This window comes from Calidris pugnax, unplaced genomic scaffold (genome assembly GCF_001431845.1).
Source record: "Calidris pugnax isolate Ruff unplaced genomic scaffold, ASM143184v1 scaffold161, whole genome shotgun sequence".
NCBI lineage: Eukaryota > Metazoa > Chordata > Aves > Charadriiformes > Scolopacidae > Calidris > Calidris pugnax.
In genome coordinates, this window is record NW_015090955.1 from 801,276 (window position 1) to 825,669 (window position 24,394).

The window sequence follows — 24,394 nt, forward strand, 5'->3', positions numbered from 1 at the left end:
TTTCCATTTTTCACTGCGTTTTATTGAGAAAGTGAAAAATATCGAATGCAAAATATCGATTGGAAAATATCGATTGCAAAAATCACACAATTCCACACAAGCACCAGACCCTGGCTCCATCACTGGGTCGTACAGGCAGAAAGGACACAAACATCACCATCATCATACAAAAATACGAGGAGGCCGAGCGCAACCGCGTTGCAATGAGCCACTCTCCTCCACAAACACGGAGGCTCGGGGCTGGCACGTGCCCTGGCAAAGGGGATTCCTTCACCCGTCCTGGCTCCATCCCCAACACTTCCCCCTTGGTGCAGCACCAGGCTCCACCGCTTCCCCATTTCACAGCAAGAACAGCGTTCACAGATCAGGTTTCTCAAGACAAACATCTCAAGACAGACAGACAGACAAAGGCCACCGGGAGCATCGACGCCGAGTCGCGGCGGGCGCAGACTTCATCCGTCCCGCTTGGCGGGGACCTCGGAGCCCACAGGTCATTTGCAGGTGAAGAAGAATTTTTTACGGAGAAAGTTGAAACAGCCTGGGATCTGTTTGTACCTCCCCTTGGCAGAGACGGCGTCGGCCACCTGGGAAGAGAAGGAGAGGGGTTGAGGAGTGGGATGTGTCAGGGGCGCGATCTCTCACGGGAAGCACGGTGGCAAGGACAGGGGATGGGGCTGTGGGAGGGGACGGCAAGCAGATCTCCTAAAATGAGATGGTTTTGACAGCAAAAAGACATGGCATTCATGGGAGAATGGTTTTAAAGAAACCCTGGCCATACCAGCACACCCCACTGCCTCCGGTGGGTGCTCCTCGGCGTAAGCCCCAAACTCCTCTTTCCCTTCAGGTCTTTACTTAAAAGCTCATTCCCTTTCCACCCTCCTTCTTCAAGAGAAGCCTGTCATTTGAAGGACATGGACCTGGTGGAATGGGTCCAGCAGAGGGCCGCGGAGATGCTGGGAGGGCTGGAGCCCCTCTGCTGGGAGGGGGGGCTGAGAGAGTTGGGGGGGTTCAGCCTGGAGAAGAGAAGGCTCCGGGGAGACCTTTGAGCCCCTTCCAGTCCCTCAAGTGGCTTCAGGAAAGCTGGGGAGGGACTCTGGATCAGGGAGGGGAGCCATAGGAGGAGGGGAAAGGGTTTGACACTGAAAGAGGGGAGATGGAGCTGAGATGTGGGGAAGAACTTGTTTGGTGTGAGGGTGGTGAGAGCCTGGCCCAGGTTGCCCAGAGAAGCTGTGGCTGCCCCATCCCTGGAGGGGTTCAAGGCCAGGTTGGAGGGGGCTTGGAGCAACCTGGGCTGGTGGGAGGTGTCCCTGCCCAGGGCAGGGGGTGGCACTGGAGGGGCTTTAAGGTCCCTTCCAACCCAAACCATTCTAGCACGAGGGTCTCGTGCTACTCCCTTGAAATCAACAGTTGCCGTGGCACCGCACGCTGAGGAAGTGCTGTGGCTGCACCTCTGACTATTTCCTTCACCGTGACAAACTGTTCTATGATTACCCCAAGGTCCCTTCCCTTGCAGTGAGTGCCAGCTACTTCCTCAAAATCAAGAGCTGCCGTGCCACCGCGCGCTGAGGAAGCGCTGTGACTGCACCTCTGACTATTTCCTTCACCGTGACTCCAAAGAGCAGAAATAAAAGACATTTACCCGCAGCAACATGCTGAGCAGGTCTTCTGTATGGGCGTATTGCTCCAGCACCCTGTCCAGCGTTTCCACGTACCACGAGCCGCTCGAGGCGTCTCTCCAGGAGACAAAGCCTTCAGAGAAAGAACAAGAACGTCACCGCTAAAGCCAGGCTTCTGCTCTCATCTCACCGAGTTACTGCCGCTCCCAGTGGAGCCGTAACCACCCCTGCCTTTGGCCACGAAGCTCTGACCTTTTCTGCTACTTCCCCTTCTTTGTGCAGTGTCTCTCACCTGGAAAAGTGGAGTAGGAGACCAGGATGTCGCTGGGCGTGGGCAAACTGGCTACGGCGTCGGGCTCGTCCGTGCCACCCACCGGAGCCCGAAAAGGAGTCGCGTCCGACTCCAAAGCACCTCCAGGAGCTTCATCCCCAGGGGAATCACAGTCCACTACAAAGCCTCGATCTCTTTGTTCTGCAAAAAGCCAGTTGCCGTGGCACCGCACGCTGAGGAAGTGCTGTGGCTGCACCTCTGACTATTTCCTTCACCGTGACTCCAAAAAGCAGAATTAAAAGACATTTACCCGCAGCAACATGCTGAGCAGGTCTTCTGTATGGGCGTATTGCTCCAGCACCCTGTCCAGCGTTTCCACGTACCACGAGCCGCTCGAGGCGTCTCTCCAGGAGACAAAGCCTTCAGAGAAAGAACAAGAACGTCACCGCTAAAGCCAGGCTTCTGCTCTCATCTCACCGAGTTACTGCCGCTCCCAGTGGAGCCGTAACCACCCCTGCCTTTGGCCACGAAGCTCTGACCTTTTCTGCTACTTCCCCTTCTTTGTGCAGTGTCTCTCACCTGGAAAAGTGGAGTAGGAGACCAGGATGTCGCTGGGCGTGGGCAAACTGGCTACAGCATCGGGCTCGTCCGTGCCACCCACCGGAGCCCGAAAAGGAGTCGCGTCCGACTCCAAAGCACCTCCAGGAGCTTCATCCCCAGGGGAATCACAGTCCACTACAAAGCCTCGATCTCTTTGTTCTGCAAAAAGCCACAACAAGACAATCCCTGATGTTCATCTTACCCAAGCACTCAACGATCATACATCCTTCATTGAGAAAAGATGAAAAAAACACGTAAAAAAATAAAGGCCCTCCAACAAAAGAAAGCTTTTTGGCCCTTGGGCTGCACTGGTTGAATCAGAGCCTTCAGGTGATTCATATGAAAGCCCTTGGTCTGTGTTTCTCCTACGAGAGGCTCGCACCCAAGTCCTTACACTCAACCCACGTGAGCAGTGAGAATGTGTGGCCCAGAGTAGGAGAAGAGAGCCGGAGAAACGGGCAACAAACAAAAAAGGAACAAGAACTCAAAGCCTAACCACAGCTCTGAAGCCTGCTTACGCCCAACAGCTGACTCCCTTTGGGAGCTAAAACAAAGATTCACCTCCACCACAGGCCTGGATGAAGAAGAGTTTGGGTTTTCCTCTCAAACTCGGGCAATTGGACCCATTGAAATAGTTCACAATCTTTTCTATTGGAATGGGTTTTCCATCCGTTCCGTAAACGCCTCCGGGAAACTGATTATGGCTCGTCTGCAAGAGGAAAATCCAGGAGGTAGTAATGCGGAAGGGGAGGCCGGTTCCGAGGGAGCCCGCTTCCCATCGGGTGCTTTGTAGCCTGAAGTTACCAGAACAAATCTCATTTCCTCACATTTGTGCCCAAGGGGATGCCTGGGAGACTTCTGAAACACTCTAAAACCCATCAATCTGACTCGTCCTGTCATCAGCTCCTACCCTGCCTCCTCCAGCACCAGGGTCCTTCATCCTCTGGGACAATGGACACATAACACATGGTTTTCCTGACATCCTCCTCTCCTCATTCTTCGAGGCCTCTGACTTGCAATAAAGAGGCTTTACCACTAATAGCATCTCCCCCAGCAGAGCCAGAGAAACATGAAGGACTAAAGGACCACGGCATGAGGATCAGCGCGACCTCCCTGCGCTCCCACCCATCATTCCCATCTGGCTTGTACCAAAAATAGTGTGACCAGCAGAAGTAGGGAGGTGATTGTGATTGTGTACTCAGCACTGGGGAGGCCACACCTGGAGTATTGTGTCCAGTTTTGGGCACCTCAATACAAGAGAGATCTGGAGGTGCTGGAGCGAGTGCAGAGGAGGGCAACGAAGCTGGTGAGTGGCCTAGAAGACAAATCATATGAAGAGCGGCTGAAGGAGCTGGGGCTGTTTAGTATGAAGAAGAGGAGGCTGAGGGGAGACCTCATCACTCTCTACAACTACTTGAAAGGACACTGTAGAGAGGTTGGTGCTGGTCTCTTCTCACAGGTAATTAGTGACAGAACGAGAGGGAACGGCTTCAAGCTCCAACAGGGGAGGTTTAGATTGAACATTAGGAAGGAATTTTTCACCGGTGGGGAAGAACTTGTTTGGTGTGAGGGTGGTGAGAGCCTGGCCCAGGTTGCCCAGAGAAGCTGTGGCTGCCCCATCCCTGGAGGGGTTCAAGGCCAGGTTGGAGGGGGCTTGGAGCAACCTGGGCTGGTGGGAGGTGTCCCTGCCCAGGGCAGGGGGTGGCACTGGAGGGGCTTTAAGGTCCCTTCCAACCCAAACCATTCTAGCACGAGGGTCTCGTGCTACTCCCTTGAAATCAACAGTTGCCGTGGCACCGCACGCTGAGGAAGTGCTGTGGCTGCACCTCTGACTATTTCCTTCACCGTGACTCCAAAAAGCAGAATTAAAAGACATTTACCCGCAGCAACATGCTGAGCAGGTCTTCTGTATGGGCGTATTGCTCCAGCACCCTGTCCAGTGTTTCCACGTACCACGAGCCGCTCGAGGCGTCTCTCCAGGAGACGAAGCCTTCAGAGAAAGAACGAGAACATCACTGCTAAAGCTGGACTTCTGTTCTCGTCTCACTGAGTTACTGCTGCTCCCAGTGGAGCCATAACCACCCCTGACTTTGGCCATGAAGCTCTGACCTTTTCTGCTACTTCCCCTTCTTTGTGCAGTGTCTCTCACCTGGAAAAGTGGAGTAGGAGACCAGGATGTCGCTGGGCGTGGGCAAACTGGCTACAGCATCGGGCTCGTCCGTGCCACCCACCGGAGCCCGAAAAGGAGTCGCGTCCGACTCCAAAGCACCTCCAGGAGCTTCATCCCCAGGGGAATCACAGTCCACTACAAAGCCTCGATCTCTTTGTTCTGCAAAAAGCCACAACAAGACAATCCCTGATGTTCATCTTACCCAAGCACTCAACGATCATACATCCTTCATTGAGAAAAGATGAAAAAAACACGTAAAAAAATAAAGGCCCTCCAACAAAAGAAAGCTTTTTGGCCCTTGGGCTGCACTGGTTGAATCAGAGCCTTCAGGTGATTCATATGAAAGCCCTTGGTCTGTGTTTCTCCTACGAGAGGCTCGCACCCAAGTCCTTACACTCAACCCACGTGAGCAGTGAGAATGTGTGGCCCAGAGTAGGAGAAGAGAGCCGGAGAAACGGGCAACAAACAAAAAAGGAACAAGAACTCAAAGCCTAACCACATCTCTGAAGCCTGCTTACGCCCAACAGCTGACTCCCTTTGGGAGCTAAAACAAAGATTCACCTCCACCACAGGCCTGGATGAAGAAGAGTTTGGGTTTTCCTCTCAAACTCGGGCAATTGGACCCATTGAAATAGTTCACAATCTTTTCTATTGGAATGGGTTTTCCATCCGTTCCGTAAACGCCTCCGGGAAACTGATTATGGCTCGTCTGCAAGAGGAAAATCCAGGAGGTAGTAATGCGGAAGGGGAGGCCGGTTCCGAGGGAGCCCGCTTCCCATCGGGTGCTTTGTAGCCTGAAGTTACCAGAACAAATCTCATTTCCTCACATTTGTGCCCAAGGGGATGCCTGGGAGACATCTGAAACACTCTAAAACCCATCAATCTGACTCGTCCTGTCATCAGCTCCTACCCTGCCTCCTCCAGCACCAGGGTCCTTCATCCTCTGGGACAATGGACACATAACACATGGTTTTCCTGACATCCTCCTCTCCTCATTCTTCGAGGCCTCTGACTTGCAATAAAGAGGCTTTACCACTAATAGCATCTCCCCCAGCAGAGCCAGAGAAACATGAAGGACTAAAGGACCACGGCATGAGGATCAGCGCGACCTCCCTGCGCTCCCACCCATCATTCCCATCTGGCTTGTATCAAAAATAGCGTGACCAGCAGAAGTAGGGAGGTGATTGTGATTGTGTACTCAGCACTGGGGAGGCCACACCTGGAGGATTGGGGCCAGTTTTGGGCACCTCAATACAAGAGAGATCTGGAGGTGCTGGAGCGAGTGCAGAGGAGGGCAACGAAGCTGGGGAGGGGGCTGGAAAACAAATCGTATGAGGAGCGGCTGAGGGAGCTGGGGCTGTTTAGTTTGAGGAAGAGGAGGCTGAGGGGAGACCTCATCACTCTCTACAACTACTTGAAAGGACACTGTAGAGAGGTTGGTGCTGGTCTCTTCTCACAGGTAATTAGTGACAGAACGAGAGGGAACGGCTTCAAGCTCCAACAGGGGAGGTTTAGATTGAACATTAGGAAGGAATTTTTCACCGAAAGAGTGGTCGGGCATTGGAACAGGCTGCCCAGGGAGGGGGTGGAGTCCCCATCCCTGGCTGTGTTTAAGGGCCGTTTAGATGCAGTGCTGAGGGACATGGTGTAGGGGAGGACTTTGTAGAGTAGGGGAGATGGTTGGACTTGATGATCCCAAGGGTCTCTTCCAACCTCAGTGATTCTATGATTCCCTTCCAAATTCTACACCTCAACTTCCAAAACGGAGAACACTTGTCCACAGGCAACACCGGCTCAGACTACACTGGAAAAGCTGCTGTTTTCTTTAACCCAGATACGAGAGTAACTCTTTGCATCCTACCACGACATCAGATCGGTCACGATGACAAACCACTTCCCTCCCACCCTGCACGTGAGAGACAAGGGGAATTAACCCCTTCCCACATGGGCACCCTGCCTAACGAGCAGAGGGAGAGGCGCCATGAACCCACCTGACACCCATGGGAAAGGATGACCACGATGCAGCAGTCCAAGGCGCCGTGGTCCTGCTGCGCCAGCTTCTGCAGCTCTGAAACCATTTCCTGCAGAGAAAACATCCCAGTCAGAGCTTTTGACGTCGTCCCTCGGCCCCGGAGCGCTGCTGGGCCCTGCTCTTATCTGTCTGTCACGGCTCCACTGCTCAGAAGGATCCAGTGGACCTCTCTCTGCCACAGGGTAACACGCACCCCACATACAGACAGCAAAACCCATCAGCAGACAGTGAGTATTAACCCGTATTTAACACTGGTGGCTTTAATTACACACATTTCTCTCCTCACTGCATTCGTTACAGCACAGCAACGCAGACCAAAACACATTTCACTGAATTTTTAGAGTTGGAAGGGACCATAGAGATCATCTAGTCCAACTCCCCTGCCAAAGCAGGACCACCCAGAGCTTGTCAGAGCATGTTACTCAGGAGCATCCAGGTGGGGCTTGAAAATCTCCAAAGAAGGGGACTCCACACCCTCCCTGGGCAGCCTGTTCCAGGGCTCCGTCACCTTCACTGTGAAAAAGTTCTTCCTCATATTCAAGTGGAACCCTTTATGTTCCAACTTGTGCCCGTTGCCCCTTGTCTTCTCACTGGCAACTACTGAAAAGAGTCTGGTTCCCTCCTCCCTCAGCCCACCCTTGAGAAGCCCTGCTTTGAGCCGGGGGCTGGATCTCCTGCGGTCCCATCCGACCACAGTTATTCCACGGTTTTGTGGATGCATTTTTCTGCACAAAAAACCCACTTGAGTTTGACAGATGACGTGGGTGTGAAAAGCCAATGAGCTGGGCGGCACAGGGGCTGTTCAGCTCCCCTGTCCCAACACGTCTGGGGCTGCCCAAGCCGCCGGCAGGCAGCAGGGTTTGACTTAACCACTGAAATGCTCTGTTTCTGATGAGGGGCTGGTGGGTGAGCAGAGAACCTTGAGCTACTTCCAGTGGCTGCTCCGGGTGATTGAGCCACTCTGAGAACTGCCCAGAGGGACTAATCTCACCCCCAGCCACGCACGACACAGAGTGTCAGAAACAGCACAGAAATACAGCCTCCCTACAAATCCCAACCAGGAATCAAACTTCAGGCAAAAGGGTGAAAACATACAAAGTCCTTCCTCCTCCTGCAGTCGCAACATGGCAATAAAATAAGAGGAAGTGAGCGGTTGGTAATTTCTCTGTGCAGTGCAGGGTAGGGCTTTTGGGTGCTTGCAACATGGGGGTACGTCCCATAAGGCGCTCCCATGGCTTCTGGGGGATCCCTTCTCGTCCCTCACCTGAGCTTTGAGATTCTGCCGAGTCAGGACGTCGAAGCTCAAGGACTTGAAGCGCTTCTCCAGCTTCTTGCAGTCCACGTTGGAGCCGACTCGAGTCGACAGATCCGAGTCCCTGCTGAAGTCGACGTTGTTGAGGATCAGGCAGTGTCCGCACGGGTCTGCTTTCAGCTCGTAAACCTGGCAGGGACAAGCTGCAATTACACACCCTCTAAATTGGAGCGCTTGCTGGCTAATCCAGTGGGACAGAACACCAACAAGTCCTTAAAGCAGCTCCTTTCACAGCTTTTTCCTTTCTCTGGGACTAGAGGTGCACAACAGTACACATTGTTATCAGCAGCTGGGGAACACAAAACCTCCCAAACTGGGGAGCTCGTGGGCAGAAAACTGACCCCTTCTTTCCCTGCAGCATCTCCAATGGAAAGCTGAAGTTTCCCTGAGATTTGTCAGGCATCTTCATCAAACCTCCTCACGAAAGCCCACACAAGGAGCCAAGAGAGAAATCTCCTGGAGACTCAGCTTTACCATTGAAAAGACAAATACAGGAATTTTATGAGAGCTACCCAAAAACCTGCACTGATACGGCCACGAGCCTCGTGCGGCCACAGCCAAACCATCCCCTCCTCACGACACCCACAGGTGAGGAAACTCCAGACATTTCCACAACAATCACTTCCCTGTGCATCTCCCAACACGCCAGAGCAGGCTGCACAACTTCCTTACTGTTTTCCTGCCTTCTGCTCCCCAACACTACAATTACAAAGTCTAAACGTCGCTTCACAGACAGCACACGACTTGGTGCCTTCGGAAATTACCAGTTGCCTTCCTGGGAAACTGTTTAAGCACAAGCTTTAATGCCTTGTTATGTCATTTGTGGGTGATCTTAAGGAGGGGCTGGCTAATGATTGACCTGCTCCGAGGCGATCGGCCCCGTTACAGCAGTGTCAGCCTCAGAGTGACCCCTCAGATAACACAAAGCAAGGACCGGCTGTCCCAGGGCTATTTTGTGGTCGCCACTCACAAGGCACAGAGCTTTGGCTTAATAGGGAACACTCTGGACCTAAACAAACACCTACCAGATCACGGTTCCTCTTCTCAACAGCCAGACCTGCAACACACACCAGAGACACAGTATTTAGCTCTCCACACTCCACAGTGAGATGTTATACCCCTTCCTCCTGGAATTAACACTAATCCCACCCTGTCCCCCGTGACGCATCGGCAACACCAACAAATTCCCTTTTCCACCCCACCAGATGTTAGGACGTGGCTTACCCAGGGCTGGTGCTGGAGGTGTTTGAGGTCTTTCGCTCTCGACTTGGACCGGGATGGACAAACGTTCTGGCAAGTTCACATCTGTAAGGACACAGCACAGATGGGTCCCACCTTCTCCCCGTTCTTATTCCACTCTGCAAGTAACCAACCCGGGCTCCTCAGGACCTGAACCGAGTCGCCTGTGGCAGGGACCCTGCTGTGAGGGCATGATACATCACGTCTATTTTCCCCTTTTGTCCTGGGTTGAGAGACACAGGACTAACTTTTCTTCTAATGCTGGGGAAAATTGCACTTCTAGGAGACTCTAGTGTCTGAATTTGTGAAAATATTGACTTTATAGCCAGCCAGGCTCTGTGGGATTCAAGGCCTTAGTGTTTTTGAGCCTTGCCAGGTGCAGGGACAAGGAGGAGCAAGGCCTGGGCGTTTGACCCAGGCTGCCAACAGGATTATTTCATACCGTGAATGTCACATTCAATATAAATTAGAAAAGTTTGCTGCAGAGCTCTCTCTCCCTTGATGGTGGTGGGTCCAGACAACTCCATGCTCCAGTGCTGGAGCCCTGAGCCCTTCCCTTCCTCCTGAAACCATTGCACTCAGTGTCCAACATTTGTTGTCCACTGCTGGCGCCACTCTGAGAACTGCCCAGAGGGACTAATCTCACCCCCAGCCACGCACGACACAGAGTGTCAGAAACAGCACAGAAATACAGCCTCCCTACAAATCCCAACCAGGAATCAAACTTCAGGCAAAAGGGTGAAAACATACAAAGTCCTTCCTCCTCCTGCAGTCGCAACATGGCAATAAAATAAGAGGAAGTGAGCGGTTGGTAATTTCTCTGTGCAGTGCAGGGTAGGGTTTTCGGGTGCTTGCAACATGGGGGGACGTCCCATAAGGCACTCCCACGGCTTCTGGGGGATCCCTTCTCGTCCCTCACCTGAGCTTTGAGATTCTGCCGAGTCAGGACGTCGAAGCTCAAGGACTTGAAGCGCTTCTCCAGCTTCTTGCAGTCCACGTTGGAGCCGACTCGAGTCGACAGATCCGAGTCCCTGCTGAAGTCGACGTTGTTGAGGATCAGGCAGTGTCCGCACGGGTCTGCTTTCAGCTCGTAAACCTGGCAGGGACAAGCTGCAATTACACACCCTCTAAATTGGAGCGCTTGCTGGCTAATCCAGTGGGACAGAACACCAACAAGTCCTTAAAGCAGCTCCTTTCACAGCTTTTTCCTTTCTCTGGGACTAGAGGTGCACAACAGTACACATTGTTATCAGCAGCTGGGGAACACAAAACCTCCCAAACTGGGGAGCTCGTGGGCAGAAAACTGACCCCTTCTTTCCCTGCAGCATCTCCAATGGAAAGCTGAAGTTTCCCTGAGATTTGTCAGGCATCTTCATCAAACCTCCTCACGAAAGCCCACACAAGGAGCCAAGAGAGAAATCTCCTGGAGACTCAGCTTTACCATTGAAAAGACAAATACAGGAATTTTATGAGAGCTACCCAAAAACCTGCACTGATACGGCCACGAGCCTCGTGCGGCCACAGCCAAACCATCCCCTCCTCACGACACCCACAGGTGAGGAAACTCCAGACATTTCCACAACAATCACTTCCCTGTGCATCTCCCAACACGCCAGAGCAGGCTGCACAACTTCCTTACTGTTTTCCTGCCTTCTGCTCCCCAACACTACAATTACAAAGTCTAAACGTCGCTTCACAGACAGCACACGACTTGGTGCCTTCGGAAATTACCAGTTGCCTTCCTGGGAAACTGTTTAAGCACAAGCTTTAATGCCTTGTTATGTCATTTGTGGGTGATCTTAAGGAGGGGCTGGCTAATGATTACTGGGAAACCGTTTAAGCACAAGCTTTAATGCCATGTTATGTCATTTGTGTTACAGCTGCGGTGATCTTAAGGAGGGGCTGGCTAATGATTGACCTGCTCCGAGGCGATCGGCCCCGTTACAGCAGTGTCAGCCTCAGAGTGACCCCTCAGATAACACAAAGCAAGGACCGGCTGTCCCAGGGCTATTTTGTGGTCGCCACTCACAAGGCACAGAGCTTTGGCTTAATAGGGAACACTCTGGACCTAAACAAACACCTACCAGATCACGGTTCCTCTTCTCAACAGCCAGACCTGCAACACACACCAGAGACACAGTATTTAGCTCTCCACACTCCACAGTGAGATGTTATACCCCTTCCTCCTGGAATTAACACTAATCCCACCCTGTCCCCCGTGACGCATCGGCAACACCAACAAATTCCCTTTTCCACCCCACCAGATGTTAGGACGTGGCGGGGCTATTTTGTGGCAGCCACTCACAAGGCACGGAGCTTTGGCTTAATAGGGAACACTTTGGGCCTAAACAAACACCTACCAGATCACGGTTCCTCTTCTCAACAGCCAGACCTGCAACACACACCAGAGACACAGTATTTAGCTCTCCACACTCCACAGTGAGATGTTATACCCCTTCCTCCTGGAATTAACACTAATCCCACCCCGTCCCCCGTGACTTATCAGCAACACCAACAAATTCCCTTTTCCACCCCACCTCTTCTCAACAGCCAGACCTGCAACACACACCAGAGACACAGTATTTAGCTCTCCACACTCCACAGTGAGATGTTATACCCCTTCCTCCTGGAATTAACACTAATCCCACCCCGTCCCCCGTGACTTATCAGCAACACCAACAAATTCCCTTTTCCACCCCACCAGATGTTAGGACGTGGCTTACCCAGGGCTGGTGCTGGAGGTGTTCGAGGTCTTTCGCTCTCGACTTGGACCGGGATGGACAAACGTTCTGGCAAGTTCACATCTGTAAGGACACAGCACAGATGGGTCCCACCTTCTCCCCGTTCTTATTCCACTCTGCAAGTAACCAACCCGGGCTCCTCAGGACCTGAACCGAGTCGCCTGTGGCAGGGACCCTGCTGTGAGGGCATGATACATCACGTCTATTTTCCCCTTTTGTCCTGGGTTGAGAGACACAGGACTAACTTTTCTTCTAATGCTGGGGAAAATTGCACTTCTAGGAGACTCTAGTGTCTGAATTTGTGAAAATATTGACTTTATAGCCAGCCAGGCTCTGTGGGATTCAAGGCCTTAGTGTTTTTGAGCCTTGCCAGGTGCAGGGACAAGGAGGAGCAAGGCCTGGGCGTTTGACCCAGGCTGCCAACAGGATTATTTCATACCGTGAATGTCACATTCAATATAAATTAGAAAAGTTTGCTGTGGAGCTCTCTCTCCCTTGATGGTGGTGGGTCCAGACAACTCCATGCTCCAGTGCTGGAGCCCTGAGCCCTTCCCTTCCTCCTGAAACCATTGCACTCAGTGTCCAACATTTGTTGTCCACTGCTGGCAGTGCACAGCTTCCTGCTGAGAGAATTGGCTGAGTATAATTCTTGTATATCTTATATCAGTATTGGGATTAATACTGGTTCTTTAGTATTATTGCTAATTATTTAGTCTTAGTCTATTAAATATATTTCAACCCTTGTGTTTCTTTGTGTTCTCCAATTCCCCTTTCCGTGTGGGAAGGGGTCATCGGGTGGTGGAATAATTGTCTAAATGACAATAGATTGTTAGGGTTTTCTCAAACCATAACACCTTCCCAGGGCTCAACAGGCTCCAGTTTCTCCGTACAACTGCACGAGCTGGATCTGTGCACAGACTCAGCAGAGTGCAAGGTGGTGAGGACGTGGCAAAATCCATTTTCAGGATTTCCAGATTGCGTGCAAAGACACAGAGAAGGAAGTTCCTAACACCACGAGCAAAGAGCCTGAGCTTATAAATTTCCACTACTGGAAAGCACGACATTCTCCCCGCAGCTCTGCAGTCACCTCTCCAGGCTCCAGGATAATAAAAATCAGGACTCCATGGACTATTATCCACGGCGAGAGCGATCCCAGCTGCCACCCTCCCTGCTGCTGTTTGCCCAAAAACCAGCTGCACCCTCAACACTTACTTTTATTATGTTTTTTTCCACGTAACTCCAGCTCAACAGGCCTCAGCTCTGCCAGCTGCGGCGGCACCAGTGGGCACTGGCATTCCTTCATCAGCATGTCTGCGAGGTCTCCCTGCCCGGTGTCCCTCAGGATCGAGAGGAATAGGGGAAAAGCCTGTTTTCCTCGAGTCTCCAGGTCGATGACCAGCTGCCGGGCTTGGTCTCCTCGGCTGCCGGCGCTCTGCAGAGGAGGAAAGCCCAAGCCAACATCACCCCAAGCCAAGGCACACCATCTGCCCAACCTTCTGACCAGCACCCAGAGAGGGGAAACGAGGGGATCCACAGCGAGCACATCTACACGGGGCAAACAAGACTGAGACCCAGTGGACACAGTCATGGAGATCTCTGGTAGCCACTGAACCCCAGTCCTGATGCCCTCCAACCACACAGCCCTGCTGCCCTCACCATGGGGCTCGGGGGGAGAGGGAGGAGAGAGCACCCCCAGCCTGTCCCCAGGGGATGAACAGGCACCTCTAGGCTCTCACCGGTGTGTGGGACAAGGTAAGACACCCCCAGGCCTGTCACCAGTAAGAGAGAGGGGAAATGGGGGCTCCTTGAGCCTGTCACCGGCTCAGGATGGGGACCCGAGGAGAAAGCTCCATGCCTGGACTGGCTGGGGCAGGGGATGAGAAGGGACAAGGTGGGTGGGGGGAGTCTTACACCTCCTACCTGCAGGGCCTGGGGTGGGAAGGGACACAGACCACTTCCTAGGCCAGAGTGAGGGGACATGGGGCCCTCCCTTGACCCTGTCACTGGGATGAGAGGATATGGGAGCCTGAGAGGAGACAGGAGGCCAACCCTCAGGCCTGTCACTGGGCTGAGGGGACACAGGAGCCTCCCTCTCTGTCAACAGGGTGAGGGGACATGGAGGTCAGTCCCCAGACCTGTCACCAGAGCTGAGGGGACACTAGAGCCTCCAGTGGGTTACTGGGGTGAGGGGACATGGTGGCCAACCCCCAAGCCCGAGAGGACACAGGGGCTACCCTGGAAGCCTGTCACTGGGGCGGAGGGGACACAGGGAGGCCTCCCTTGGGGCTGAGGGGGACACGGGGCCCTCCCTTAGGCCTGTCACTGGGGCTGAGGGGACACGGGGGCCAGCCCCCAGACCTGTCACCGAGGCTGAGGGGACACGGGGCCCTCCCTTGGGCCTGTCACTGGAGCTGAGCAGACAGAGGGGCCACCCCTTTGGCCTGTCACTGGGGCTGAGGGGACACTAGAGCCTCCAGTGGGCCTGTTACTGGGGTGAGGGGACATGGTGGCCAATCCCCAAGCCTGATAGGACACAGGGGCTACCCTGAAGGCCTGTCACTGGGGCTGAGGGGACACTAGAGCCTCCAGTGGGCCTGTTACTGGGGTGAGGGGACATGGTGGCCAATCCCCAAGCCTGATAGGACACAGGGGCTACCCTGAAGGCCTGTCACTGGGGCTGAGGGGACACAGGGCCCTCCCTTGGGCCTGTCAACAGGGTGAGGGGACACGGGGGCCAGCCCCCAGACCTGTCACCGAGGCTGAGGGGACACGGAGGCCTCTCTTAGGCCTCATCACCGTGGCTGAGAGGATACGGGGCCGCCCCCCCTCCCCCGCCCCGGTGCTGAGGGAGACCCGGTGTGCCCGCCCCCGGCCCAACCTGCAGCTCTTCCACCATGGTGCGGGTGAAGAGGCCTCTGTCCTCCAGCGGGTCCCAGAGCGGCGCCACCCTCAGCTCCGCCACCAGCCGGGCCCGCCCGCGCCGCAGGGCCCGCCGTTGCGTTTCCTCCATGGCGGAGCCTCCGCCGCCGCCGCCGCTCTGGCCTCCTCCTCTCGGTGACCGGAAGCGGCGCCCGTCTCTATGGTGACGGCGGGGCGGGCGCGCCGGAAGCGGCGGCGCAGGGTGGGTGAGGGCGGCCTGTCCGCGGCCCCCGCCGGTCCCTTCAGCGCCCGGTGTCCAGCCCGTGGGGCCTCCCCCGCTGCTCTGTCCCGCCCGGAGCCATGGAGCTAGGCCGGGCGGGCCTGGCTTGGGCCGCCGCTTTGCTGTTGGCCGCCCTGGGAGCGCAGGCCGCGGCGGGGGATTTCGACCCGTACCGCGTCCTGGGGGTCGGCCGGAGCTCCAGCCAGGCCGACATCAAGAAGGCCTACAAGCGGCTCGCCCGGGAATGGTACGTGTCAGGCCTCTCTTAGGCCTCATCACCGTGGCTGAGAGGATACGGGGCCGCCCCCCCTCCCCCGCCCCGGTGCTGAGGGAGACCCGGTGTGCCCGCCCCCGGCCCAACCTGCAGCTCTTCCACCATGGTGCGGGTGAAGAGGCCTCTGTCCTCCAGCGGGTCCCAGAGCGGCGCCACCCTCAGCTCCGCCACCAGCCGGGCCCGCCCGCGCCGCAGGGCCCGCCGTTGCGTTTCCTCCATGGCGGAGCCTCCGCCGCCGCCGCCGCTCTGGCCTCCTCCTCTCGGTGACCGGAAGCGGCGCCCGTCTCTATGGTGACGGCGGGGCGGGCGCGCCGGAAGCGGCGGCGCAGGGTGGGTGAGGGCGGCCTGTCCGCGGCCCCCGCCGGTCCCTTCAGCGCCCGGTGTCCAGCCCGTGGGGCCTCCCCCGCTGCTCTGTCCCGCCCGGAGCCATGGAGCTAGGCCGGGCGGGCCTGGCTTGGGCCGCCGCTTTGCTGTTGGCCGCCCTGGGAGCGCAGGCCGCGGCGGGGGATTTCGACCCGGACCGCGTCCTGGGGGTCGGCCGGAGCTCCAGCCAGGCCGACATCAAGAAGGCCTACAAGCGGCTCGCCCGGGAATGGTACGTGTCTCCTTTCCGACCCCCCGGGCTCCCATCCCCTCTCCCCAAGCACCGGACACACGGTACCGGTTGGGGCGTCCTCTCGGTTGACAGAGCCCCAGGCCTGCTGGGCTCCGAGGAACAGGCAGGGCTACCGGGTGGTGGCATTAGGTCTCCGGGTCTTCCTCACGGCCCAGGGGTCACTCTGAAACCCAGCAGGCACCTTCACGCCAGCAATCGGGGCTGTAAAACCCTCCCGTGGGCTGGATATGGGGTGAAAAGTTCTCCCTGACTCGGCTGGGGACCTTGAAAACACCGGGATCTCAGAGTTTGATACCTCGATGCATGAGGGCAACTCAGCCCCTGTGCCCTGGGATCCAAATGCGTTGGACCAACAAATGTTGTGCCCCCCACCTCGGTGGTGTGGACCAGGGAGCAGGTTTGAGGCATTACCTTGGAAATTAGCCTCACCCAGAGCTTTTGGAGCCGAGACATCACCGAGGGCTGTGGTGGGAGGGGTTTTACAGGAAGAAATATGGGAAATATGTAGGGCAGGAGCTGAGGGATGCATGGCTGTAGCAGGAAGATTCACTCTCCCTCATCCTGGGCTGGGGCTGTTTGTGACAGATTGGATGGAGGGACAGGTCTGCAGGCACATGGCACATGTCCTGGTGCTGCGTTTTGGGATGGGGTTTGGGAAGGGAGAGCACGTCCTGGGTGTAAAATCCCATCTCAGCCTTGGGCTGCTGCCACATGCCCTGACTGAAGGGATGCTAACAGCTCACTGTGCCCCCCCCGGGGAACTGCTGACCCCTTTTTTTCCTCCGGTTCTGCCTCATAGGCACCCTGACAAAAACAAGGACCCAGGAGCGGAAGACAAATTCATCCAGATTAGCAAGGCCTACGAGGTAACACAGCTCTTCTTGCTAAACTCGTGCTGTCATTCAGATCAAAGTTAAGTCACCTTATTTTTCCATACTGGGGTTTGTGTTTTTTCTGCATACAGCTGCCTAGGAAAGGTGCTTGACTCCGTGGGGGAGGACACTACCCACCAGAAAAGTTGAGCTTTTTTCAACAGAGAGCCCCTGGGTGACACCAGTGTGGCCTCTGTTGTGAATATTTGGCTACAGATCCACTCTGTTCATGCTAAAAAGCCTTAAAGGAGGGAGAAGCAGGTACTCACTGAGCCCCACACAGCTGGGTGGCCGCCGTGGCTGTGTCACACTTACACAGAAGTATTTTGGGGATGATGTAAACAACGTTAGTCACCGCAGGGCTTTAGTCCCTTCAAATTATTCTTTGTGCAAGTAGTTATTTGCGCATCGCTCCTGAAATCGGCTGCCCCAGTTTGCGGCGGCTGACCCGGCACTTCCCTGGCAAGCCAGCTGAGCCCGCAGAAATAAAGCAAATCATCATCTCCCAGCCAAAAAAAAAAATATGCAGTTTCTCTGTGGGGCGCCTGGGTGCTCAGTAAAACTTGTGGCGCTTTCCGATGCGCTGAGAAAACGCTCAGTGTTCAGACACCAGCAGAGGCTGCTCCAGAAAGGAGGCCGCCGTGGCTGTGTCACACTTACACAGAAGTATTTTGGGGATGATGTAAACAACGTTAGTCACCGCAGGGCTTTAGTCCCTTCAAATTATTCTTTGTGCAAGTAGTTATTTGCGCATCGCTCCTGAAATCGGCTGCCCCAGTTTGCGGCGGCTGACCCGGCACTTCCCTGGCAAGCCAGCTGAGCCCGCAGAAATAAAGCAAATCATCATCTCCCAGCCAAAAAAAAAAATATGCAGTTTCTCTGTGGGGCGCCTGGGTGCTCAGTAAAACTTGTGGCGCTTTCCGATGCGCTTAGAACACGCTCAGTGTTCAGACACCAGCAGAGGCTGCTCCAGAAAGGAGTGTTCATGCTCAGATGGTGTGATGCTCAGGCTTGAGGAGCAATTGGCGTCAGAAATGGGTACCACAGTTGATTTACAGGCTTCTTTCCTTTGGGCTTTGCCTATTTTTACCCTGATTTATCACAAACAAGCATGGATGTGATGTGATAGTTCCCTTTTCCAGAATATTTATGCCTCTGATGCGCAACAAAGGGTGCGCCATCCCCTGGAGCCCGTCCTTATCCAGCTGCAGTTCCTTACTAAGGGATTATGGTCAGGGCAGTTCTCCCTCACAGTTACAGGGTCCAGAGAAGGGCAACAAAGCTGGTGAGGGGTCTGGAGAATAAGTCTTATGAGGAGAGGCTGAGGGAGCTGGGGGTGTTCAGCCTGGAGAAGAGGAGGCTGAGGGGAGACCTTGCTCCCTCCAACTCTCTGAAAGGAGGGTGTAGCCAGGGGGGGTCGGTCTCTTCTCCCAAGTCACAGGCGACAGGACAAGAGGAAATGGCCTCAAGTTACACCAGGGGAGGTTCAGGCTGGATATTAGGAAAAATTTTTTCACGGAAAGGGTTCTCAGCCCTTGGAATGGGCTGCCCAGGGAGGTGGTTGAGGCCCCATCCCTGGAGGTGTTCAAAAGAGGGGTTGATGTAGTGCTGGGAGATAGGGTTTAGTGATGATGCTCCTTGTTTGTTGTGTGGGTGTCTATTCTTGTCAGTTAGGTTGACGGTTGGACAAGATGATCTTTAAGGTCCCTTCCAACCTAGAAGATTCTGTGTGTGATTCTGTTCTTCTATCACCCACTCCCCAGATTCTCTCCAACGAGGAGAAGAGGGCAAACTTCGATCGCTACGGAGACGCCGGGGAAAGCCAGGGCTACTCTCAGCACCAGCATCGCCAGTTCCACCACTTCCACGAAGGCTTCTATTTTGACGAGTCCTTCTTCCATTTCCCCTTTAATTCCGAGAGGCGCGACACCTCCGACGAGAAGTATTTGCTCCATTTTTCCCACTACGTCAACGAAATCGTGCCAGACAGTTTCAAGAAACCTTACCTCATCAAAATAACCTCCGACTGGTGTTTCAGCTGCATCCACATCGAGCCTGTGTGGAAGGAAGTCGCTCAGGAATTGGAGGCGCTGGGTAAGGACGAGGCCATTTAGGGCTGGGCACATCCCTCACCCAGCGAGGGGTTGCCTTCAGCTTTGGAAGACTGTGTTTAATCCCTAAATTTCCTCAGGGATTTCTCTTAATGCTTTCCTGTGTGTTACTAACACCCCAATTGATGAGGCTATATGTTAGAAATGAGGAAAAAAAAAACCTAGTCCTGTAGATCATAGAATCATTGAGGTTGGAAGAGACCCTTGGGATCATCGAGTCCAACCATCTCCCCTACTCTACAAAGTCCTCCCCTACACCATGTCCCTCAGCACTGCATCTAAACGGCCCTTAAACACAGCCAGGGATGGGGACTCCACCCCCTCCCTGGGCAGCCTGTTCCAATGCCCGACCACTCTTTCGGTGAAAAATTCCTTCCTAATGTTCAATCTAAACCTCCCCTGTTGGAGCTTGAAGCCGTTCCCTCTCGTTCTGTCACTAATTACCTGTGAGAAGAGACCAGCACCAACCTCTCTACAGTGTCCTTTCAAGTAGTTGTAGAGAGTGATGAGGTCTCCCCTCAGCCTCCTCTTCCTCACACTAAACAGTCCCAACTCCCTCAGCCGCTCCTCATACGATTTGTTTTCCAGCCCCCTCACCAGCTTCGTTGCCCTCCTCTGCACTCGCTCCAGCACCTCCAGATCTCTCTTGTATTGAGGTGCCCAGATCTGGACACAATCACAAAGGCAAGATGCCTTTTCTCCTGTTGTTTAGTGGTTTAGTCTGATGTTGATGATCATAAATGTTGGCGTGGCCAAGGGCTGACCGTGCTGCCACGAGTTGAGGCCACCAGCAAAAATGCTGTCTTGCTCTTCGTCCTGCACTTGGGTGGCTTTGCTGAGCAAGATCCCTGCGGCACGACTTGAGGGCCACTACCCTACAGTTCAGTTTTGCCTGAACTTTGACTTATTGAACACGTTTGGATGCCAAGGAGGTATTTTGTACTTGCCCTTCCATCCCCAGCTTCCTGCTTTTTCCCTGCAGATGTTTTCTATATGCATTTCCAGAAAAACATAAATTCAACAGACAGCAGGAGACAAAGACAATGTAGTTCCCACTTACTAAGATTGTCCTCTTTGAGGTTCTATGTAGCACGTGAAATATCAGTGGACAGGATTAAAAAAGGGACAGTGCATTCTTTCTTTCCCCCTCCATAAAGCTGTGAGTTTTAAATACAATTTTTTTAAATACAATTTTTGTCAGTTAGGTTGACGGTTGGACAAGATGATCTTTAAGGTCCCTTCCAACCTAGAAGATCCTGTGATTCTGTGAAGGGAGGAATGTAGAGAGTTAGGAGGGACAGTCCAATAAATTACTTGGTAGCAGAGTGCTGGGCAAAGGAACAGGTCTTCAACCTGGGTTTTCTCTTAGACTTTTTGGATTGCAGGTGAGTCTTTTGCATTGAACCCACTTCTCCTTTTCCAGGAGTGGGAATCGGGGTGGTTCACGCTGGGTACGAAAGGCGCCTCGCCCACCACCTGGGTGCACACAGCACCCCCTCCCTGCTGGGGCTCATCAACGGGAAAATAACCTTCTTCCACAACGCCGTCCTTCGAGAGAACCTGCGGCAATTCGTGGAGAACCTTCTGCCGGGCAACCTCGTGGAAAAGGTAGGCTCTAGTAAGAGTGTCAACGTGCTGCTTCTCCTGCCTGTCTGGGTGTTCATCTCTCCTCAGCTGCTTTGGTGCCTCATCTGTTTAATTCAGCCCCCGAGCTGATCTGTGTCACAAATGTGAGAAGATCCGACCAAGGCTGGTGAAGAGAGGTGTTTTGGGAGCTGTAATTACAGCTTCAAACCCCAGAGCTGGTGGAGACCATCATGTGATGCAGCTCCTACCGCTTCCCCTTTCCAAAGGGTTAATCACACCACTATGGGGTTACCCCACCAACTTTGTGTGCCTGATCTTCTCCGAGTTATTACACCCCAAAACTGTCCAAAAGCTACCCCCCAGGTTAGGAATCGGTGAGCCTGCCCTACCTGCCTGCTGGATTTCATGTCATTTCTCCTCTCTCAGGGTTTCATCCAGCAAATTAAGGGCTGCTCACTAACTTGTAGGTATTGTCTGCTAAAACTCACCCACAAAGAGACCCGCTGTTTTGTTTGGTCCAGTTCTGATTCAGACCTTTCAAACTGGAGCCAGCAGTGCGAGCCCTGTCAAAGTTATACATAAACCTCCTATTAGATAAAAAAATTGGGTTTTTTTGGCAGAGCCCTAAAGCACCCACCTCCCCTGGTCAGCCCCTGTAGGGCTCTCACCTGCCTCTACCTGGAGCCTTGTTCACCTCATCTCCTTTTTCCCTGGTGTCTTCAGCAAGGGCTGCTCTTCCTGATAGACTTTGACTTGCTGCCCTCCGAGTATTTGAGTTTTCACCCCAAAAACAGGGTCTGTGGTCCCTTTTCATGGCTAAAGCAGCCATTTCACCTCCTGCAACCAGGCAGTCCTAAAAAGCAGAGCCTGGAGCCTGCTTCCCTGCCTGTGGGTCCCTAAACCAGCTGTGATCTCCCTTCTACCTCCTTCCTCTAGGTCAAGGAGGTACCGAAGCTGAAAAAGAGCAGGTTTGATGGAGCCCACAGGTGCCTGTTAACCCTTGGCTTCCCACTCTATGTAAAGCTTACAGCCCCAATGAACAGTTCCAAGAACCAAAGTGGCATCAGCATTGGCAGGGGATGCACTAGCTCAGAGGGGTGGTGGGGGGCAAGACTGATGGTTTTAATTAATCTCCTGTATCAAAAGAGGACCCATCAGTCATACCAGTTGGAAAGACAAACCCCCAGAGTCTGCTTTCTCCAACACCTTGGCAGCTCTTTCAGACGCCGAATCCCACAGCGTGGTGTGTGTCTGAGGGCTCAGAGGCTGAACTAACGCGCTGGTTCTATTTAAAGATTACAGATAAAAACTACATCCGCTTCCTCTCCAACTGGAAGAAAGAAAACAAGCCCCACGTCCTTCTATTTGATCATATGCCAGTTGTGCCCTTATTATACAAGGTAATGTGATTTCTGTCGCCGTGTTCTTTGATTTACTGATAAATCCAGCTGTTCCAAGAGAAGATCATAGAATCATAGAATGGTTTGGGTTGGAAGGGACCTCAAAGATCATCGAGTTCCAACCCCCCTGCCCTGGGCAGGGACACCTCCCACCAGAGCAGGTTGCTCAAGGCCACATCCAGCCTGGCCTTGAACCCCTCCAGGGATGGGGCATCCACGGCTTCCCTGGGCAACCTGTTCCAGTGTCTCACCACCCTCAGAGTAAAAAATTTCCTCCTGAGATCTAATCTGAATCTTTTTTCTTCCAATTTAAAACTGTTTCCCCTTGTCCTATCATTACCCTTCCTGGCAAAGAGTCCCTCCCCAGCTCTTCTATAGGCACCCTTCAGGTATTGAAAGGCCGCTATAAGGTCTCCCCGGAGCCTCCTCTTCTCCAGGCTGAACAATCCCAGCTCCCTCAGCCTGTCTTCATAGGAGAGGTGCTCCATCCCTCTGATCATCTTGGTGGCCCTCCACTGGACCTGTTCAGCTGGTTCATGTCCTTTCTGTGCTGAGGACTCCAAAGCTGGACACAGAGCTCCAGGTGGGGTCTCAGGAGTGCAGAGTAGAGGGGCAGAATCACCTCCCAAGACCTGCTGCTGTGAGCAGAGGCAGACCGATGCCTCTAAATACTATTGACCTCTTCTAAGTTGATTTGTGTCAGTCGAAATGGCACGGCCAGATGAGGGACTTCACAAGGAGATTTTCTTTGTCCCACCACGAATGTGCCCTTAGTGGAAGGTGCGGGTGGGTTCCGGAGGTAGCGGCAGCAGAGGCAGGTGTTAACCTTTATGGGTAAGGAGGGATTTTTGGGGCACATCTGCTTTGGGTTACCGGAAAGCCCTGTTTCCTAAGAAACGCCTGCTACCCTGCGAAATGTCAGGTTGTAAAATAAAGCTGTGGCTCCGTCGAGGCTCCCGGGAGGATGACTAAGAGAATGCAGAGGGAGAGAGGAAGGGCTCTTGCCTCCTGCAGCGCGTGCCCAGTGACATTTCAACAGCGGGAGGTGGTGTTCTCAAAGCAAAGCTGCCACAGGCACTCGAGGGGGAGAAAAATGTTGCTTGGTCTCTAACGTAAACACACCCTGGTGATTTGTTCCCCTCCAGCTGACGGCCTTCGCCTACCGAGAGTACTTGTCCTTTGGGTACGTGTACGTCGGCCTCCGGGGCACCGAGGAGTTGTCCAGTCAGTACAACATCAATGTCTACACCCCCACCATGATGATCTTCAAGGAGAACATCGACAAGCCCGCTGATGTTGTGCAGGTATTGCTCAGTCCTCTCGGAGAGCTTAGGTGAGATGCACGCTGAGGGGTTTCAGACCCAGCTTGTGATGAGGGGTCGGTCTCAGCAGAAACTCAGGCTGCAGCAGAGCACGATCATTTAGGAGGGAGGGTGCTCTGTAGGCTGTGGCATCTGTCCTCTTGAGGGTGGGCTGCAGGTGGCTTCATAGAATCATAGAATTGCCCAGGCTGGAAGGGACCTCCAAAGGCCATCTAGTCCAACCCCCCCGCAGTCAGCAGGGACACCCCCAACTAGACCAGGTTGCCCAGGGCCTCGTTGAGCCTCAGTCTTGAGGCCTCCAAACATCTCAGTGAGGACCGTGACGGCTGGCAGCCTTCCCCAGGCTCCAGATGAGAACGTCACGTGCAGCAGCTTCACTCTCCTCACCCTGCTCAGTACTCACCTCGGCTTGCTTTGTCCTCTCCAGGCACGAGAGATGAAGAAGCAGCTCATTGACGACTTCCTTTCCCAGAATAAGTTCCTCATGGTGGCCAGACTCACCAACCAGAGGCTCTTCCAGGAGCTGTGTCCCGTGAAGAAGTCTCACCGGCAGCGAAAGTAAGGCTCCACGGGTCACATGTCATAGAATCATAGAATTGCCCAGGCCAGAAGGGACCTCCAAAGGCCATTTAGTCCCACCCCCCCGCAGTCAGCAGGGACACCCCCAACTAGACCAGGTTGCCCAGGGCCTCATCGAGCCTCTCCTTGAATATCTCCAGGGATGGGGCCTCAACCACCTCCCTGGGCAACCTGTTCCAGTGCTCCACCACCCTCACAGTGAAGAACCCTCTCCTCATCTCCAATCTAAATCTGTTCCCCTCCAGCTTGAAGCCATTTCCCCTCGTCCTGTCACTGCAGGCCTTTCTAAACAGGCTCTCCCCAGCCTTCCTGTAGGCTCCCTTCAGGTACTGGAAGGCTGCTATTAGGTCTCCCCGGAGCCTCCTTTTCTCCAGGCTGAACAACCCCAGCTCCCTCAGCCTGTCCTCGTAGCAGAGGTGCTCCATCCCCCTGATCATCCTTGTGGCCCTCCTCTGGACCCTCTCCATCAGGTCCATGTCCTTCTTATATTGAGGGCTCCAGACCTGCACACAA

At 54.0% G+C, this 24,394-nt stretch overlaps 3 protein-coding genes across 5 annotated transcripts in view; 2 read left to right on the plus strand and 1 right to left on the minus strand.

Annotated features, from left to right (window-relative positions):
- The window catches only part of LOC106893819 (proton-associated sugar transporter A-like), a 32,208-nt gene extending 22,988 nt beyond the window's left edge, over positions 1 to 9,220 (plus strand). Inside the window, exon 12 of the transcript XR_001413167.1 lies at positions 8,360 to 9,220. The gene's annotated coding sequence lies outside the window, so the exon portion shown is untranslated. The remainder of the gene's footprint in view (positions 1 to 8,359) is intronic.
- CASP9 (caspase 9) lies at positions 1 to 15,651 on the minus strand. Of its 3 annotated transcripts, none has more exons than XM_014952052.1 (10): positions 15,482 to 15,651; positions 13,194 to 13,413; positions 11,964 to 12,044; positions 11,601 to 11,632; positions 10,160 to 10,336; positions 6,649 to 6,738; positions 5,219 to 5,366; positions 4,637 to 4,816; positions 4,368 to 4,477; positions 1 to 584 (listed from the first exon to the last, which is right to left on the minus strand). In XM_014952052.1, the coding sequence occupies exons 1-10, from the start codon at positions 15,611 to 15,613 to the stop codon at positions 492 to 494; spliced, it is 1,263 nt and encodes a 420-aa protein (XP_014807538.1). In that variant the 5' UTR covers positions 15,614 to 15,651; the 3' UTR covers positions 1 to 491. The 3 variants fall into 3 exon arrangements, with proteins under 3 accessions (XP_014807538.1, XP_014807539.1, XP_014807537.1); XM_014952053.1 differs by lacking the exons at positions 11,601 to 11,632; positions 15,482 to 15,651 and adding exons at positions 11,325 to 11,356; positions 14,860 to 15,029; XM_014952051.1 differs by lacking the exon at positions 15,482 to 15,651 and adding an exon at positions 14,860 to 15,029.
- The window catches only part of DNAJC16 (DnaJ heat shock protein family (Hsp40) member C16), an 18,193-nt gene continuing 8,881 nt past the window's right edge, over positions 15,083 to 24,394 (plus strand). Inside the window, exons 1-7 of the mRNA XM_014952056.1 lie at positions 15,083 to 15,367; positions 16,810 to 16,876; positions 18,646 to 18,976; positions 20,417 to 20,601; positions 21,876 to 21,980; positions 23,126 to 23,284; positions 23,730 to 23,860. Coding sequence (XP_014807542.1) covers positions 15,201 to 15,367; positions 16,810 to 16,876; positions 18,646 to 18,976; positions 20,417 to 20,601; positions 21,876 to 21,980; positions 23,126 to 23,284; positions 23,730 to 23,860 — 1,145 coding nt within the window. The 5' untranslated portion in view covers positions 15,083 to 15,200. The remainder of the gene's footprint in view (positions 15,368 to 16,809; positions 16,877 to 18,645; positions 18,977 to 20,416; positions 20,602 to 21,875; positions 21,981 to 23,125; positions 23,285 to 23,729; positions 23,861 to 24,394) is intronic.

Bases quoted from the DNA above. Each gene is read 5' to 3' on its own strand.
- CASP9 (XM_014952052.1), bottom strand. From the start codon at position 15,613: ATGGAGGAAACGCAACGGCGGGCCCTGCGGCGCGGGCGGGCCCGGCTG. The intron at 4,817-5,218 runs GTGAATCTTTGT...GGCTTTTTGCAG, and splicing joins CATCCAGGCCTGTGGTGGAG to AACAAAGAGATCGAGGCTTT. The intron at 4,478-4,636 runs GTGAGAGACACT...CTTTCTCTGAAG, and splicing joins CTCCTACTCCACTTTTCCAG to GCTTCGTCTCCTGGAGAGAC.